The sequence below is a fragment of the Mercenaria mercenaria genome, chromosome 16, assembly GCF_021730395.1.
Source record: "Mercenaria mercenaria strain notata chromosome 16, MADL_Memer_1, whole genome shotgun sequence".
NCBI classification, from domain to species: Eukaryota; Metazoa; Mollusca; class Bivalvia; order Venerida; family Veneridae; genus Mercenaria; species Mercenaria mercenaria.
In genome coordinates, this window is record NC_069376.1 from 62,729,811 (window position 1) to 62,747,209 (window position 17,399).

At 36.2% G+C, this 17,399-nt stretch overlaps 1 protein-coding gene across 9 annotated transcripts in view; it reads right to left on the reverse strand.

Moving 5' to 3' along the window:
* The window catches only part of LOC123539742 (potassium channel subfamily T member 2-like), a 171,372-nt gene that overhangs the window by 34,802 nt on the left and 119,171 nt on the right, over positions 1 to 17,399 (reverse strand). For all 9 annotated transcript variants that reach the window (XM_045324486.2, XM_045324484.2, XM_045324482.2 and 6 more), the window contains 5 exons: positions 14,489 to 14,638; positions 13,265 to 13,461; positions 10,949 to 11,051; positions 6,922 to 7,053; positions 1,426 to 1,608 (listed from right to left, as the gene is read on the reverse strand). In XM_045324486.2, coding sequence (XP_045180421.2) covers positions 1,426 to 1,608; positions 6,922 to 7,053; positions 10,949 to 11,051; positions 13,265 to 13,461; positions 14,489 to 14,638 — 765 coding nt within the window. The remainder of the gene's footprint in view (positions 1 to 1,425; positions 1,609 to 6,921; positions 7,054 to 10,948; positions 11,052 to 13,264; positions 13,462 to 14,488; positions 14,639 to 17,399) is intronic.

Consider the following 17,399-nt stretch of genomic DNA (forward strand, 5'->3'; position numbering starts at 1 on the left):
TGTTCAATCATCCTATGAAGTTTCAACATTCTGGGTCAAGTGGTTCTCAAGTTATTGATCCGACCTGGTTATCAATGTTCAGGCCCCTGTGACCTTGACCTTTAATGGAGTGACCCCAAAAACAATAGGGGTCATTTACTCTGCATGAACAATCATCCTATGAATTTTCAACATTCTGGGTCGAGAGGTTCTCAAGTCATTGATTGGAAATGGTTTTCCATGTTCAGGCCCCTGTGGCCTTTACCTTTAACAGAGTGACCCTAAAATCGTTAGGGGTCATCTACTCTGCATGACCAATCATCCTATGAAGTTTCATCATTCTGGGTCAAGTGGTTCTCAAGTTACTGACTGGAAATAGTTTTCAATGTTCAGGCCCCTGTGACCTTGACCTTTCACAGAGTGACCCCAAAATCGATAGGGGTCATCTACTCTTCATGACCAATCATCCTATGAAGTTTCAACATTCTGGGTCAAGTGGTTTCTCTAGTTATTGATCGGAAATGGTTTTCAATGTTCAGGCCCCTGTGACCTTGACCTTTCACAGAGTGACCCCAAAATCAATAGGGGTCATCTACTCTTCATGACCAATCACCCTATGAAGTTTCAACATTCTGGGTCAAGTGGTTCTCTAGTTATTGATCGGAAATGGTTTTCAATGTTCAGGCCCCTGTGACCTTGACTTTTGACAGAGTGACCCCAAAATCAATAGGGGTCATCTACTCTTCATGAACAATCATCCTATGAAGTTTCAACATTCTGGGTCAAGTGGTTCTCTAGTTATTGATCGGAAATGGTTTTCAATGTTCAGGCCCCTGTGACCTTGACCTTTGACAGAGTGACCCCAAAATCAATAGGGGTCGTCTACTCCAGCAGCCCTACAACCCTATGAAGTTTGAAGGTTCTAGGTCAAATGGTTCTCCAGTTATTGCTCGGAAATGAAGTGTGACGTACGGACGGACGGACGGACAGGGCAAAAACAATATGTCTCCATAAATATATACTGCTCAAAAAGACACAGCAAAATGCCATGTTCTGAAATGGACTGAAAATGCATAACCATTTCTGCTTGGAATAAACTCTATTGCCTTTATCCAACAGCTACCTGTCTACATCAACTGACACTAATGTAAGTTCAAACATTTTCGCTAGAGGCAAATTTTCACTAATTTAGCATCTATGAATATTTCGCAAATGTGAAGCCTCTCATAAATTCAACTTTTACTTAAATTAATTGTTCAAGCAAAGATTAAACCTCACATAATTAAACCGTTCAAAAAACTTTGTGAATTTTTTGTAACACAAAATATGTGAAGTTAACATAGGTTTCAGCTGTCTAAAACTGAATTGAATGGAATTAGCACAAAAATATCTGAAATTAAAGTAGTTTCAGCTGTCACGAACTCCAATGAGAGATTTAGAACTTACTCATCTTGGTCCATATCCATGTATTTGCCCAGGATCTGACCCTGGTCTGTACCGTCAATGTGGTCAAACTGGTCTTGCTGTTCCCTCGGATTGTCGTCTGCTACATGACCTACTACAAACAACTTCTTCAGTGGTTCAGCTGCAGATTCCCCGCTGCTCTTTGTAGGATTTGATTGCTGCTGACTAAAATACAAATGCATATAATATTATGTAGTAAAATAATAAACAGGGAATTTGCACACTTCTTGTTTTGAGTACTTTTATAGGTTTGCCTTGGACAAGAACATTCAATAAAGGAGATAACTCAAAAAGGAAGACTGGTAGAGTTACAGTTCTTGCACATTACACAACAACATGTTATGCTGATCATTGGTGCCAAGTTTTTTTTAAATCCATCTCTGAATGACAAAATAACAGACCGGACAGGAAATCTGGATCAACATTCAATAAAGGGAGACAATTCTAAAAGAGTGATTGATTAAATATTCTTGCACACAACATATTGTCATGTCATGCTGATCATTGGTGCAAAGGTTTTATAGAAATCTACCCATGAACAACAAAGTTACTGACTGGACACAAACTCAGAGTGGACATTCAACAAGAGAATCATAATGAGCCTATATCGCTCACCTGTTAAACTTGGCCTTGGAATCATCAACATAAACATTCTGACCAAGTTTCATGAAGATAGGGTCATAAATGTGGTAACAAGCTTTTCTTTTGATTTGAGAGTTGACCTAGATTTTGACCCCACATGACCAAGTTTCAAAGCTGGTCTAGGAATCATCAAGATAAACATTTTTACCAAGTTTCATGAAGATAGGGTCATAAATTTGGCCTCTAGAGTCTTAACAAGCTATTCCTTTGATTTGAGTGGGTGACCTAGTTTCTGACCCCACATGACCCAGTTCAAACTGGCCTAGGAATCATCAAGATAAACATTCGGACCAAATTTCATGAAGACAGGGTCATAAATATGGCCTCTAGAGTGCTAACAAGCTTTTCCTTTGATTTGACCTGGTGACCTAGTTTTTGACTCAACATGACCCAGTTTCGATCCTGGCCTAGAGATCATCAAGAAAAACATTCTGTGCAGGTTTGTATCAAATCAAAGCATAAATGAAACCTCTATGTGGCTGAAAGGGGCAGTAATTCTAGAACCCATGATGGAATCTAACCAAAGTTTTCAAAAGGACCTGTCACCTTATTGTTATTTAAGTTGTGTGTAAGTGTGTTTAAATTCAAATGTAAAATGTCACTTCTATTGTGTTCACAAGGTAAAAATTAACAAACTTCAGGGGTCAATTAGGGGCGGTAACTCTGGAACCTATGCTTGAATCTGATGGATTCATCATGGAATCCAAGATCTATTTTTTTAAAGATAGTTTGCATGTTTGTACAAATAAAACCATAAATGAAGTCTCTATATGGCTGCAAAAGCCAAAATAGCAAATTTTGGCCCTTTAAGGGGCCATAACTCTGGAACCCATGATGGGATCTGGCCAGTTTTCAAAAGGAACCAAGATATAATGCCATTACATACTGTGTGCAAGTTTGATAAAAATCAATTGCAAAATGTGGTCTCTATCATATCCACAAGCCAAAATCGCAAATTTTGGAACTGGAACCCTGGAACCCTTGATGGGATCCTGGCAATTTTTCGAAAAGAACCGAGATATTATGCCAATAAAATTGTGTGCAAGTTTGATTAAAATCAACCGCAAAATGTGGTCTCTATCATGTCTGCAAGAAACTGTGAACAGACGGACGAACGACGGACGAAGGGCGATCACAAAAGCTCACCTTGTCACTATGTCAAAGGTGAGCTAATAAAGGGCAATAATTCAAAAGTAAGATGTGCAGATTATGGTCCATGTACAATTGACTTCCTCTAAATGTCCTCTCTTATTGTGTGCAATTAGCATAAAATCCCTATAGGAGAAGTTTCAGAGGTATGCTCTGGACAAGAACATTCAATAAAGAGAAATAACTCAAACAGGAAGAAGGACAGAGTGATGATCAAGTATTTTATGAAATCTATCAATGAATACAAAGTTACAGAACAGACAGGAAATCCAGATGGAAATGCAATAAAGAAGAAAATCAAACAAGAGGGTCACGATGACCATGGATCGCTCACCTGAGTAATATGAGCCACATGTTTCAAATGGCAAACTGATGCTGAAATATTAAGGAGGTAGGTCAGTAGGTCACATTCATGGTAACTGAAAGTCAGTTATAAGATTGGTGTGCAAAACTGTACATGTTACCTAAATTTTAAGGCTGTATCTTAAACAAGAGGGCCAAGATGGCCCTAGGTTGCTCACCTGAGAAACACACCATAACAGTGTAAATATGTTTGACCCAGTAATTTCATGGAAACAAATATTCTGGCCAATTTTCATTAGGATTGGACCAAAAATGTGGTCTCTTGAGTTTAACTCTTTTGCTGCCGATAGCGACTAAACTCGAATTGCCCATACAATGCCGACGGCGACTTTAGTCGAATCTGTACACTGCTGCTAATTATAATAATAAAAATAATAAATGTAATTAGTGGGGAGTCAATTTTGGCAAAGTTACTGAACATCATAGAAAGGAGTAGTCGTTCTTCGCCTATTTCATTTGAAAACTTCCGGTAACAGCTTTTATCTGTGATTTTATGCAAGTGCAAGATTGTGCAAAAATGCTGGATGATTTTCACATCTTCTTTAGGATTTGGAATAGATATCTATGTAGAATGCCTCCTTGTCGTAGAATACATGTCAGCGAAGTTTTGCAAACTATATTTAAAGATTCAGATTCGGAGTGTGACTTTGAAAGTGACGAAAGTAGTGTCATTTCATCCGAAAATTCAGATGAAGAAAACATTCTCCACCTGCTGCAGTTAGAAATCGTTAACCACAAGGAGTGAATCAGCATAACCAAAGAAATATTCTGCAAAACATTCAGAATGGACAGAATGTAAGACAAATGCAGTAAAAAATGTACAGAATCAACACAAGAAGGTATCCTCATAATGTATATGAAGTTTCAATAGGATACTCTCATAAATAAACACACAGTTTACTTTTAAGTGAGCATATGTCATTTTCAGGAATACTCGCAGAAATGCCTGGCACTGGGCAGAAGTTTATGTTAAGGGTTCCGTGCAGCGAAAGAGTTAAACAAGTATTTTCTTTGATATGACCTAGTGACCGAGTTTTTGACCCCCAGATGGCCCATTATCAAACTTGACCTAGATTTTATCAAGGCAATCATTCAGATCAAATTTCATGAAGATCAATTGAAAAATACTCTATCTCATACACAAGATTTTTCTTTGATCTGACCTAGTGACCTTATTTTTGACCCCAGATGATCCGTATTGGAACTCAACCTAGATTTCTTCAAAATAATCATTCTGACCAAATTTTGTGAAGATCAATTGAAAAATACAGCTTCTATCGCATACACAAGGTTTTTCTTTGATTTGACCTAGTGACCTACTTTTTGACCCAAGATGACCTATATTCGAATTCGACCTAGATTTCATCAAGGCATACATTCTGACCAAATTTCATGAAGATCAATTGAAAAATACAGCCTCTATCGCATACACAAGGTTTTTCTTTGATTTGACCTAGTGACCTAGTTTTTTACCCCAGATGACCCATTTTTGAACTTGGCCTAGATTTTATCAAGAAATCATTCTGACCAAATTTCATGAAGATCAGATGAAAAATACAGCCTCTATCGCATACACAAGCTAAATGTTGACAGATGACAGACGACAGACACCGGACATCAAGCGATCACAATAACTCACCTGAGCATTGCTCAGGTGAGCTAAAAACAAGAAAGTAGGTCAGTAGGTCAAGGTCTCAGTCAAGTGATCCCTAATCATTTGGGGTCATCAGGTAATTATAATTAAACAGTCTAGGAAATACGATCTGAAAATTTCTTAAGTATTTTTACCTAAATAACTCATAATTATAACAAGTGACCCCCAGGGCGGGGCCTTTTTTCATCCCAGGGGCATAATTTGAACAAACTTGTTAGAGATCCACCAGGCAATGCAACATACCAAATAACAAAGGCCTAGGCCTTGAACTTTCAGACAAGAAGATCTTTATTTTTTTTTCCTATATAAGTCTATGTTAAACTTGGTACCCCAAGGACAGGGCCTCTTTTCACCCTAAGGACATAATTTGAACAATTTTGATAGAGAAACACTAGGAAAGGCAACACACTTAATATCAAAAGCCTAGGCCTTGCAGTTTCAAGCAAGAAGATTCTTAATGTTTTTTTCCTATATAAGTCTAGGTAAAACTTAAGACCCCCCGGGACAGGGCCTGTTTTCACCCCAGGGGCATAATCTGAACAACTTTGGTAGAGGACCACAAGGAAATGCTACATACAAAATATCAAAGGCCTAGGTCTTATGGTTTTAGACAAGAAGATTTTTAAAGTTTTTTCCTATATAAGTCTTTGTAAAACTTGTGACCCCGGGGGCGGGGCTTCTTTTCACCCCAGGGGCACAATTTGAACAATCTTGACAGAGGACCATAAGATGATGTCAAACGCCAAATATCAAGGCTCTATGCTATGCAGTTTTGGACAAGATTTTTAAAGTTTTTCCTTTTGGTTGCCATGGCAACCAGACTGCATGGAATTAAATTCTTGAACAATTCTGAAAGGGGACCACCCAAGGATCATTCCTGTGAAGTTTGGTGTAATTCTGCCCAGTGGTTTTCAAGAAGAAGATATTTTTAGAAAATGTTGACGGATGCATGACACATGTCACACGTCACACGACGGACATTGAGCGGTCACAAAAGCACACCATGAGCCTTTGGCTCAGGTGAGCTAAAAAGTAAGAGGGATTGATTTAAGATTCTTGCACGCAACACATCATCATGTAAAACTGATCATTTGTGCAGTCTTTTTGAAATCCATTCATGACAAAGTTACAGACTGGACACAAAATCAGGACAAATGAACAAACTTAGGAACAGACAGATGCTACAATTACTATATGCAACCCCAAAGAGGGTGGGGCATAAAATGTGAAAATGTTGAAATTTTGATCAAAGTTGAAATTCACACATCGAAGTTCATAATCACTTGAGCTATAAGCTTGATTTATTTTCTGTTAATCTTACATGGGTATTTGTGATCAAAAACAGAGACTCTGATTTAAGTCTTTAAACACAGCTCCCAGTTGAATCAACACATAAGTTCATTTCTTTTCACATGACAGCTACTATTTATTTAATCAGTCAGAGCATTTTGTTTTGATTTCTGCCCAGTTATATGCAAAAACTAAGATAAACATCACTGTAGAGGTCTCTAAAATGGCTTTTTGATTTTCAAAATCTCTTGAGTAATTTCCATTCAATTACTGAACATGTGACAGAAAGAGAGACACAAGAGATACAGATGGAGTAATAAAAAGGCTAACATAGAGAAAAAGCAAGAGAAAGACAGAGACAGACAGAGAGATAAAGATACCTGCTCATTCTGTTGAACACAGCTCTGTGATGCATGTCCAATGATGGAGAATGGTTGTGTTGAGGGTTCTCTAAAGATCCACTCTCACCAGCATGGTAAGTGGCTCTTCTTACACGACTTGCCAACTCATAACTGTAGCAAGCAGTAAATAAATCCAAACTAACTTCTGACAACACTATTCAAGATTAAGCAGGATACTACAAGTATAATATTCAGGAACAAGAGTGGACTGTCACAAAATACGCCCGTCATCAAACTTGGCCTAATTCAAGAGTGCCTTGGGCGATTTAGGTGGTTATCATATTTGGCCGAGATATTATACCCACAAACACTGTCAGCAAGTTTGGTGAAAATCAGATGAAAACTGTTCGACTTGAGTGCAGACAAGGCGAAATTCGCAGTTTTTGAATAATTCAAGGGCCATAATCCAAGAGTGCATCGGGCAATTAGCCTGGTCATCGAATTTGGCCAAAATATTATGCCCACAAACATTGTCAGCAAGTTTGGTGAAGATCAGTTGAAAACTGTTTGACTTAGAGAGTGGACAAGGCTAAATTCGCTGTTTTTCGAGTAATTCAAGGGCCATAATCAAAGAGTGCCTGGGACGATTTGGCTGGTTATCAAACTTGGCCGAGATATTATGCCCGCAAACATTGTCAGCAAGTTTGGTGAAGATCTGATGAAAACTGTTCGAATTAGAGAGCGGACATGCTTTGGACACCGCCTGCCCACCCAGCCACCAGCCGCCATGGGTGTTCACATTAACACCCCGCTCTTTCAGAGACGGGCATATAAAAAACAAGAGGGCCAAGATGGCCCTAGGTCGCTCACCTAAGAAACACACCATAACAGTGTAAAACATATTTGACCTTGTGATTTCATGGAAATAAATATTCTGACGAATTTTCATTAAGATTGAACCAAAAAATTGGTCTCTTGCGATAAAACAAGCATTTTCTTAGATATGACCTAGTTTTTGACCCTATATAACCCATGTTCAAACTCAACCTAGATTTTATCAAGGCAATCATTCTGACCAAAATTCATGAAGATCAATTGAAAAATACAGCCTCTATCACATACACAAGTTTTTTCTTTGATTTGACCAAGTGACCTGTTTTTGACCTCAGATGACCCATATTCAAATTCGACCTAGATTTCATTAAGGCAATCATCCTGACCAAATTTCATAAAAATCAATTGAAAAAAACAGTCTCTATCGCATACATAAGATTTTTCTTTAATTTGACCTACTGACCTAGATTTTGACCTCAGATAACCCATATTCAAACTCGACCTAGATTTCATCAAGGCAATCACTCTGACCAAATTTCATGATGATCAATTGAAAAATACATCCTCTATTGCATGCACAATGTTTTTCTTCGATTTGACCTAGTAACCTAGTTTTTGACCCCAGATGACCCATTTTCGAACTCGGCCTAGATTTTATCAAGGTAATCATTATGACCAAAATTCATGAAGATCAATTGAAAAATACAGCCTCTATCGCATACACAAGGTTTTTCCTTGATTTGACCTAGTGACCTAGTTTTTGACCCCAGATGACCCATTTTCGAACTCGGCCTAGATTTCATCAAGGTTATCATTCTGACCAAAATTCATGAAGATCAATTGAAAAATACCGCCTCTATTGCATACACAAGGTTTTTTCTTTGATTTGACCTAGTGACCTAGTTTTTGACCCAGATGACCCATTTTCGAACTTGGTCTAGATTTCATCAAGGCAATCATTCTGACCAATATTCATGAAGATCAATTGAAAAATACAGCCTCTATCGCATACACATGGTTTTTCTTTGATTTGACCTAGTGACCTAGTTTTTGACCCAAGATGACCCATTTTTGAACTCGGCCTAGATTTCATCAAGGTTATCATTCTGACCAATATTCATGAAGATTAATTGAACAAGAGGACCATGATGGTCCTGAATCGCTCACCTATCCCCACATGACCCAGTGTTGAACTGAGTATGACGTCGTTATTTCTATTATTTGACACAGTGACCTAGTTTTTGAGCACATGTGACCTAGATATCATCAAGATAAAAAATTCTGACCAATTTTCATGAAGATCCATTGAAAAATATGACCTCTAGAGAGGTCACAAGGTTTTTCTATTATTTGACCTAATGACCTAGTTTTTGAAGGCACTTGACCCACTTTTGAACTTGACCTAGATATCATCAAGGTGAACATTCTCACCAATTTTCCTGAAGATCTCATGAAAAATATGGCCTCTAGAGAAGTCACAAGGTTTTTCTATTTTTCGACCTGCTGACCTAGTTTTTGACCGCACATGACCCAGTTACGAACTTGACCTAGGTATCATCAAGTTGAACATTCTCACCAATTTTTCTTGAAGATCCATTGAGAAATATAGCCTCTAGAGACATCACAAGGTTTTTCTATTTTTAGACCTACTGACCTAGTTTTTGACCGCACGTGACCCAGTTTCGAACATGACCTAGATATCATCAAGGTGAAAATTCTGACCAATTTTCATGAAGATCTCTTGAAAAATATGGCCTCTAGAGAGGTCACAAGGTTTTTCTATTTTAAGATCTACTGACCTAGTTATTGACCGCACATAAACCAGTTTCGAACTTGACCTAGATATCATCAAGGTGAACATTCTGACTAATTTTCATAAAGATCCCATGAAAAATATGGCCTCTGGAGAGGTCACAAGGTTTTTCTATTTTCAGACCTACTGACCTAGTTTTTGACCGCATGTGACCCAGTTTCAAACTTGACCTAGATATCATCAAGGTGAACAATCTGACCGATTTTCATGAGGATCTCTTGAGAAATATGGCCTCTAGAGAGGTCACAATGTTTTTCTATTTTTAGACCTACTGACCTAGTTTTTGACCCCACGTGACCCAGTTTCGATCTTGACCTAGATATCATCAAGGTGAACATTCTCACCAATTTTCATGAAAATCCATTGAGAAAGATGGCCTCTAGAGAGGTCACAAGGTTCTTCTATTTTTAGACCTACTGACCTAGTTTTTGACCCCACGTGACCCAGTTTCGAACTTGACCTAGATATCATCATGGTGAACATTCTGACCAATTTTCATGAAGATCTCATGAAAAATTTGGCCTCTAGAGAGGTCACAAGGTTTTTCTATTTTTAGACCTACTGACCTAGTTTTTGACCGCACGTGACCCAGTTTCGAACTTGACCTAGATATCATCAAGATGAACATTCTGACCAACTTTCATAAAGATCCCATGAAAAATGTGACCTCTAGAGTGGTCACAAGCAAAAGTTTACGCACCCACGGACGGACGACGGACGCCGCGCGATCACAAAAGCTCACCTTGTCACTTTGTGACAGGTGAGCTAAAAATACAGCCTCTATCGCATACACAAGGTTTTTCTTTGATTTGACCTAGTGACCTAGTTTTCGACCCGAGATGACCCATTTTCGAATTCGGCCTAGATTTCATCAATGTTATCATTCTGACCAACATTCATGAAGATTAATTGAAAAATACAGCCTCTATCGCATACACAAGCTAAATGTTGACAGACAGACGACAGACGACGGACGACGGACATCGAGCGATCAGAAAAACTCACCTGAGCATTGCTCAGGTGAGCTAACAAACTCCACCTATACAGAACACACTGAATCTTGCACATGGCTTTTTTTCTCAACATCTCAAAGATCTCTATACAGTCTGTATAATTATCCACCTGATAACGTTTGATAACACTAAGACTGTCACTGTAACATTGTATAACTCATAATTATTTCTCTTGTGCACTATAAAATCATTAATTTCATGGATGTCTAATTTTTATGGATTTTGCAGTTGGATCAATCCAGGAAATAAAATCTCAATGAATAAGAAATTTTACTATCTAACTCCTCTTAAAAATTTGAAATCCGTAAATTCACGTCCCAGCGATAAAGTCAATTTTCACAAAACCGTGAAATTTAATGCCTACGAAATTAACCGAATTTACATTTATGTTACATGAATAACATACCCTTGTTGTATTGTTATTGTGTTAAATACGCTTTCCTCTTCTCCGTAATCTTCCTCCTCATCATCGGACTCCAACATTCGCTGTAACTCTGCTGCCATACGCTCTGAAATACAAATAAGGTAAATTACGTCTACTAACTTAAATGATATCAAAAAGAAATAGACATTATTAATGTGTAAAAAATTATCATACCCATCAAATAATGTTAAAATTTTTCTAGCAAAGTTTTAATGATGCCAAACTTTGTTTTCCTGTCAGATGACCTAATTGTAACATAACAGTGCAAGACTCAATGTTTTTGAAAAGTGCATTTAAACAAGCTGGAGAAAACAACTGAATAGAGACTTGATTGCACTGATTTTAAATGGACAATTTATATGCATCTTAAGGGTGTTTCAGAAAGGCAATCAACATGAATGGTAAAATACTGTAGCTCAGGAATGGCAACTTAAATGGATCATAATAATGTAAAGGCAAAAAAGATAATTGAGAATAGCAATGTATATGAATAAAATAAGCACTTATATGGATATTTAGATAACTTAGTTTAGGAAAGGCATGAGCCATTAGATAATGTAGCTTAGACAAGGCAAATAAAATTGATCATTTGTTAACACAGCTTAGGCAAACAGCAATTTATACAGATCATCAAATAACTTTAGTTAGAAAAAGCAATCTATACTGATCATTAGAAAACTATGGAAAGGCAAATTATATAGATCATTTGATAATGTAGCTTAGGAAAAACAATTTGTATGAATCATTTGTCTACATAGCTTAGGAAAGGCAATTTGTATGGATCAGGAGATAACGTTGCTGAAGAAAGGCAATTTACCGTAGATACCCATGTATAATGCGCAGTTTTTTTACCCCCGGGACCACCCCCGAATCGTGGGTGCGCATAATACACAGGTATAGACAATTTTCCAACTTCAAAACAAGTTTGTTACCGATGTTCGCCATCTTGGTAAAGGGAAACTACTCCCCGCGCTTACTGTCTCCGCTAAAATCTAAGATTGCCGTTACGTTCCGTAAAAGATCGAATTGTTTATTTTTCTTTCAAAAAAATTAATTTCATATAAATTTAAAAGTATTTTGACGAAAGAAATGTTTATAAATCACAAAAATTATGTTACTAATTAAAGATCGAGAATTATCTTTAACCGAGATCAAACTGTGAACAACATAATTGACACGAGGTGACACGTTAATTGCCGGTAATTACTGGCTTTATGATCGTGACAAAAAGACTATCACACCTTTTGTTATCAGTTTAAATTGAGAAGCTCATGTCATTTTGAAAGATACCATTCCGAAATATTGAATCAGCTGCTATTTATTTATTCAAAATAGTGAATTAAAAAAGGTAAAACAACAAATATAACAATAATTTACTGGTTTTATTTTCGAGAAAACAAAAATCGATAGTACCGTGAGACCGATGCTGCTCTCCGCCGCGGAGATATATTTATTACCGGTGTCGATGTAAACTCTACTTTCGTTTTCCATCCACCTCAAAATTGACCAAAAATTTTTTTTTTTTTTTTTTTTTTTTTTTTTTCCCCAGGATTTTGGACTAAGATCGGGGGTGCGCATTATACACGGGTGCGCATTATACATGGGTATCTACGGTATATGGATCATCAGACAACATTGCTTAGGAAAGGCAATTTATATGGATCATTTAATTCAGATAATATGGTTAAGGAAAGGAAATTAATATGGACCATAACATACCTTAAGAAATGAAATTTCTATGGATCATTAGATAACATTACTTTGGAAAGGCAAATTATAACGATCATTAGGCACAAGGAAAAGGCGTGTGATCGATCCCTCTACGGTAACATGCGACATACCGAATGAGATATATACTATCAAATTAAAAAATGTGTCCTTCCGGGATCGATCCCTCTACGGTAACATGTGATACACCGAATGAGATATATGCTATCAAATTAAAAAATGTGTCCTTCCGAAACATGCACAGAGCGTCTGACTTTTTGGAAGAATACGCTTTTTCCTTGTAATAAGCGTCCACATAACTTGTCCGAACCGCTACATCTTGCACATCAGTACAAATATGGGCAGTGTTGTTTTCATTCCAAAATCTACCTTTAAAATGATACAGAATTGATGCTGTCATTAGACAGTTCTTTTCAAATCTTATGGGATGAGTTGAAGTCAGATCGATTCCCGATTGAGGCAGTGCCATATTTCATATTATTACTTTGGAAAGGCAATTTATATGAAGTAGTTTTGCCTGACCTGAAAGTGACACACATTCATTTCATAGTTTCTTTATTCTGTACATACCCATATTTTTGGCTCTACTAGATTTAGTATCATCCTGCCTGAGAGCATCAGGTTGTATTTTGGCATACTCTTCCTTTGTAACACTCATATAGAAACAGAAGTCTGTAGCCTTGAGGATGTAGCTAGGTCCAGGGTTTAGCTGTAAATGTGGCTCCTCTACTGTAGTGTCAAGTACAGCAACTAGGGATATACCGAACCTAAACAAACCAACATAATTTAGTCACATACGTGCTTAATACCACCAGTGAAAAGAAACCATCTGCCTTCGAAGACCACTAATTTGTTCCAAAATCAAACATTTCTAGTTTATTTTGTTTTTGTTGGGTTTAATATCGCACTAACACAATTACAGGCCATATAGAGGCTAGTGGAGGAAGACCCCAGGTACCTCTCCGTGCATTTTTTTATCATGGGTGGACACATGGGTAGAAGAACCAACATTCCGTAAGCCAGCTGGATGGCTTCTTCACATGAAGAATTTAACGCCCCCAGTGAGAGCTTTCAAATCCCATATACAGATAAGACTACCATTATGATCAAATATTAATTTGTTTTCCTAAACTTGTCCATTATCACAAGATACATGTTGGAGGTAACAGTTTAGAACAATGCTTATAATTTATAGCCTATAAACCTTTTAATTTATAGCCTTTAAACCTTATAATTTATAGCCTTTAAACCTTATAATTTATAGCCTCTAAATCTTATAATTCATAGCATCTAAACCTTGTTACAACTAGTGCAAACCTTTCAAGAAGCATCATTCTTTTCTTTTTGTAAATTGTATTATTTCTCTTGTTCAAGCTTAAATCGTCAAAAACATTAATTTATCAACTTTTTTTAAGAAATGCTATTCACTGTCTCTAGTTATATAATATAACAAAATTTTATCATTTCTCTTGTTCAAGCTTAAATCGTCAAAAACATTAATTTATCAATTTTTTAAGAAATGCTATTCACTGTCTCTAGTTTTAACAAAATTTTGTCAGCAAAAATATTTTGTAGCCTGGGCATAAGAACATATACATTCCTGGATTTGCGGATAAAATATAAGAAACTTAGTACCCCACAAAAGTTATATCTGCCAACTATCTCTGAAAACAATTAATGGCTGCTCTTACATTTTATAACCTTTAGGCAAAAACTGCATAATTACACTGACAGAAAGAATGCACTTATCTACGTTTTGTGCTGAGATGATGATTTATCTTCTAAGAGACTGACCTTTGATGGGCATCAGCTGAAGCTTCTGTGAATTTCTTCCCCTCGTAACTACTGAAGAAAGCACTACGTCCCAGCTGAATATGGTAAATCTCATTCCCTGAATGTCGACCGTACGTCTGCTGCCACTGGTCTGTTGCAAGTTCTCCTTCACTGAAGTTAACCAAAACAAGATATAACAAAATGACACCATTCATGTTATACATGAAGAGATAATACCATATTTAACCCTTACCCTGCTAAATTTCTAAAATGAATTTGTCCATCTTTCAATTTGGACAGTACCACTGACTGTTAAAAGGGGTGCCTACCAAAAAGATACTGACTGAATGGCGAAAAGTGCAGATCATGATCAGACTGCACGGATGTGCAGGCTGATCATGATCTACACTGATCGCAAAGGCAAAATCAATCATGTCCAGCATGATAAGGGTTAATATGTACATCAATAAATTCTTCTTGAGTAATAATGCCATATTCATGCCATGAATTACAATGCCTTTAAATAGATATTCTTTTATCATCTCAGTATAGTTTCCTTGAATATGTATCCCTACACGAAACCTCTCAGCTTAACAGGACTACTTCCTGACAGACTACTTCTTGTTTTGTTCTATTCCATCTATTGCACTATATTATTCATGTGCAATTTCTAAATTATGTTATTGATGTTGGAAAATGAAACTATATTTTTGATAGTCACTTGTTTCGGTAGTTAAATAAATCATTTTACTTCAAACTTCTGTGTAAGGCATGTTTCATGCAACATTTTTGGTTTTGTGAAATTTACTTTGAAAAGTCAACCGTGTGTACAAAAGAAACCATGACAAAAAAGGGTTTCACTTAAGGTACCGTTACAATGTCAGTTAAAACACATTAAGGTTCAGGTTTGCAGCTCATGAAAAACATACGACTCTCAGTTATGTGACAACATTTTTATGTCATGACCAGCAACCAAGAGTTGTCGTTACAAATCTGGTAAATGTATAATACATCCATCTTGTAACATATACCATAACAATATACCAGGTGTACATATGTAAAACATATGACACTGTTCTATTCATGTAAGAAATGAAACTATGTGTCAACAAGGGAAAAATACATTTAAATTTTCATTTAGAGTGTAACAAAAAAATTCATCTAACAACAAAAATCATACAAGGCTTTTTTTATGTCAGCTTTATTTTCTAAATTTGGAAAAAAAGATGAATGTTAAAATATCTAAAAGTAAAATACCTTCCCAATGTAAGCACTCCTTTTGCAGCAGAAAAGTGAAAAAAAATATATGTTAAGCAAGATGATAGTTATTGCAATTTATGTGCAAATTCGATAAAAAGTCTTCTCTATCTCTGATAAACGTACATCACCAATAAACATATATCTTTGATAAACCGGAAGTCTTCTATATCTCCAATAAACATATATCTTTGATAAACCGGAAGTCTTCTATATCTCCAATAAACATATATCTTTGATAAACTTACTCTCAGATAAACAGAAATCTCTGATAAACACTTTGATAGATATTAACTCTTGATAAACATAATTATAAATCTTTGATAAATATAAATCAATGATAAACACAAATCTTTGATAAACATAATTCTAAATCTTTAATAAACACTAATCAATGATGGTAATGGATTCTTTCTTACTGCCATTTTTAGAATCAGGGTTAGAATACACAATTGAATACCAGTATTAATATAGAGGGGTATATGTTCTATATTTGTTACTTTCAGATGTCTGACTAGTACAATATTACAGTTCTCTTTATCTCAAAAGATTTAACTTGCAGTATTCAATTAGTAAAAGCTGATGGTTAAGTGCAAACTGTCTTATAATGTCATTTATCACACCTACAAGTTTCTGGCATTTCTATTGGACAAAAGACATCACCTGATGACCAGATATCTTCAATATTTGATTACGGTAGTAATTTCATATTTTATCATTAATAATTACCGTATATGGAATTTCAGGAAAATATTTCGGGCTTTGACACAAAAGAAATGAATTCAGCTAATATGAAAATGCTAAGTAGCTAGATCAAATCATTGCATGGTTTGTGTTGACCCGATACAGGAAAAGGCTATCCATATATGTTATGGACCATATCTGGGATAGAGGTTTTCAAAAATGGTTTGTTCTTGATCAAATAAAAGATGAAGGATGTCTCTACATGGTATGATGTGGACCAGATATGACATGTAGCCTGTCACAGACCATCTATAGAAATCGTCATCAAGCTTCAGTTCAGCTCCTACCTGATATAGTTTTCTATATCTTGTCACCAAAAAACCATTGTACTAATTAAAGTAGAACAATTATTGTATGTATTACCTCCCTTGTAGATGTTAACATTTGTTTTCAGAAGTAACATGGTTCATGGTTTAATAGCATCAACTCCTTTGCAGATGTTAACATTTTTATCCTTTTCTTTTTTCAGCAGCTGCAGAAGCATTACCTCCCTTGGAGATTTAATATTAATACTGAATCATTGTTTTCACCTGCTACATGTCTGAATAAGCTTTATATCCCTTACATAGTGTTAAAAACTATTTTTTATCAACAGGTTTTAGCTGTTGCAACAATATCATATTCTTAAAGAGTGCTTTAACTCTAAGTTCAATACTAAAGCATGACTAATTGGACAAAACAAACTGAAAATCAATGCTGGAAATAGCCAAGTGTCAAAATACCAAAAATTATTTGACAGTTTTACGTTACAGTAAAAGGCAGTCTACCGAAGATATTATTTAATCTTGTGATTTGTATAAAATGCATTTACATGCAAATGTAACATTGTGAACAGCTATCTTATTGTATCTTTTTTTCCCTACTGTTTCAAATCACAGGTAAATACAAACAAAAACTAGAATGTTGCATATCCCTTTGAACTGCATGTAAC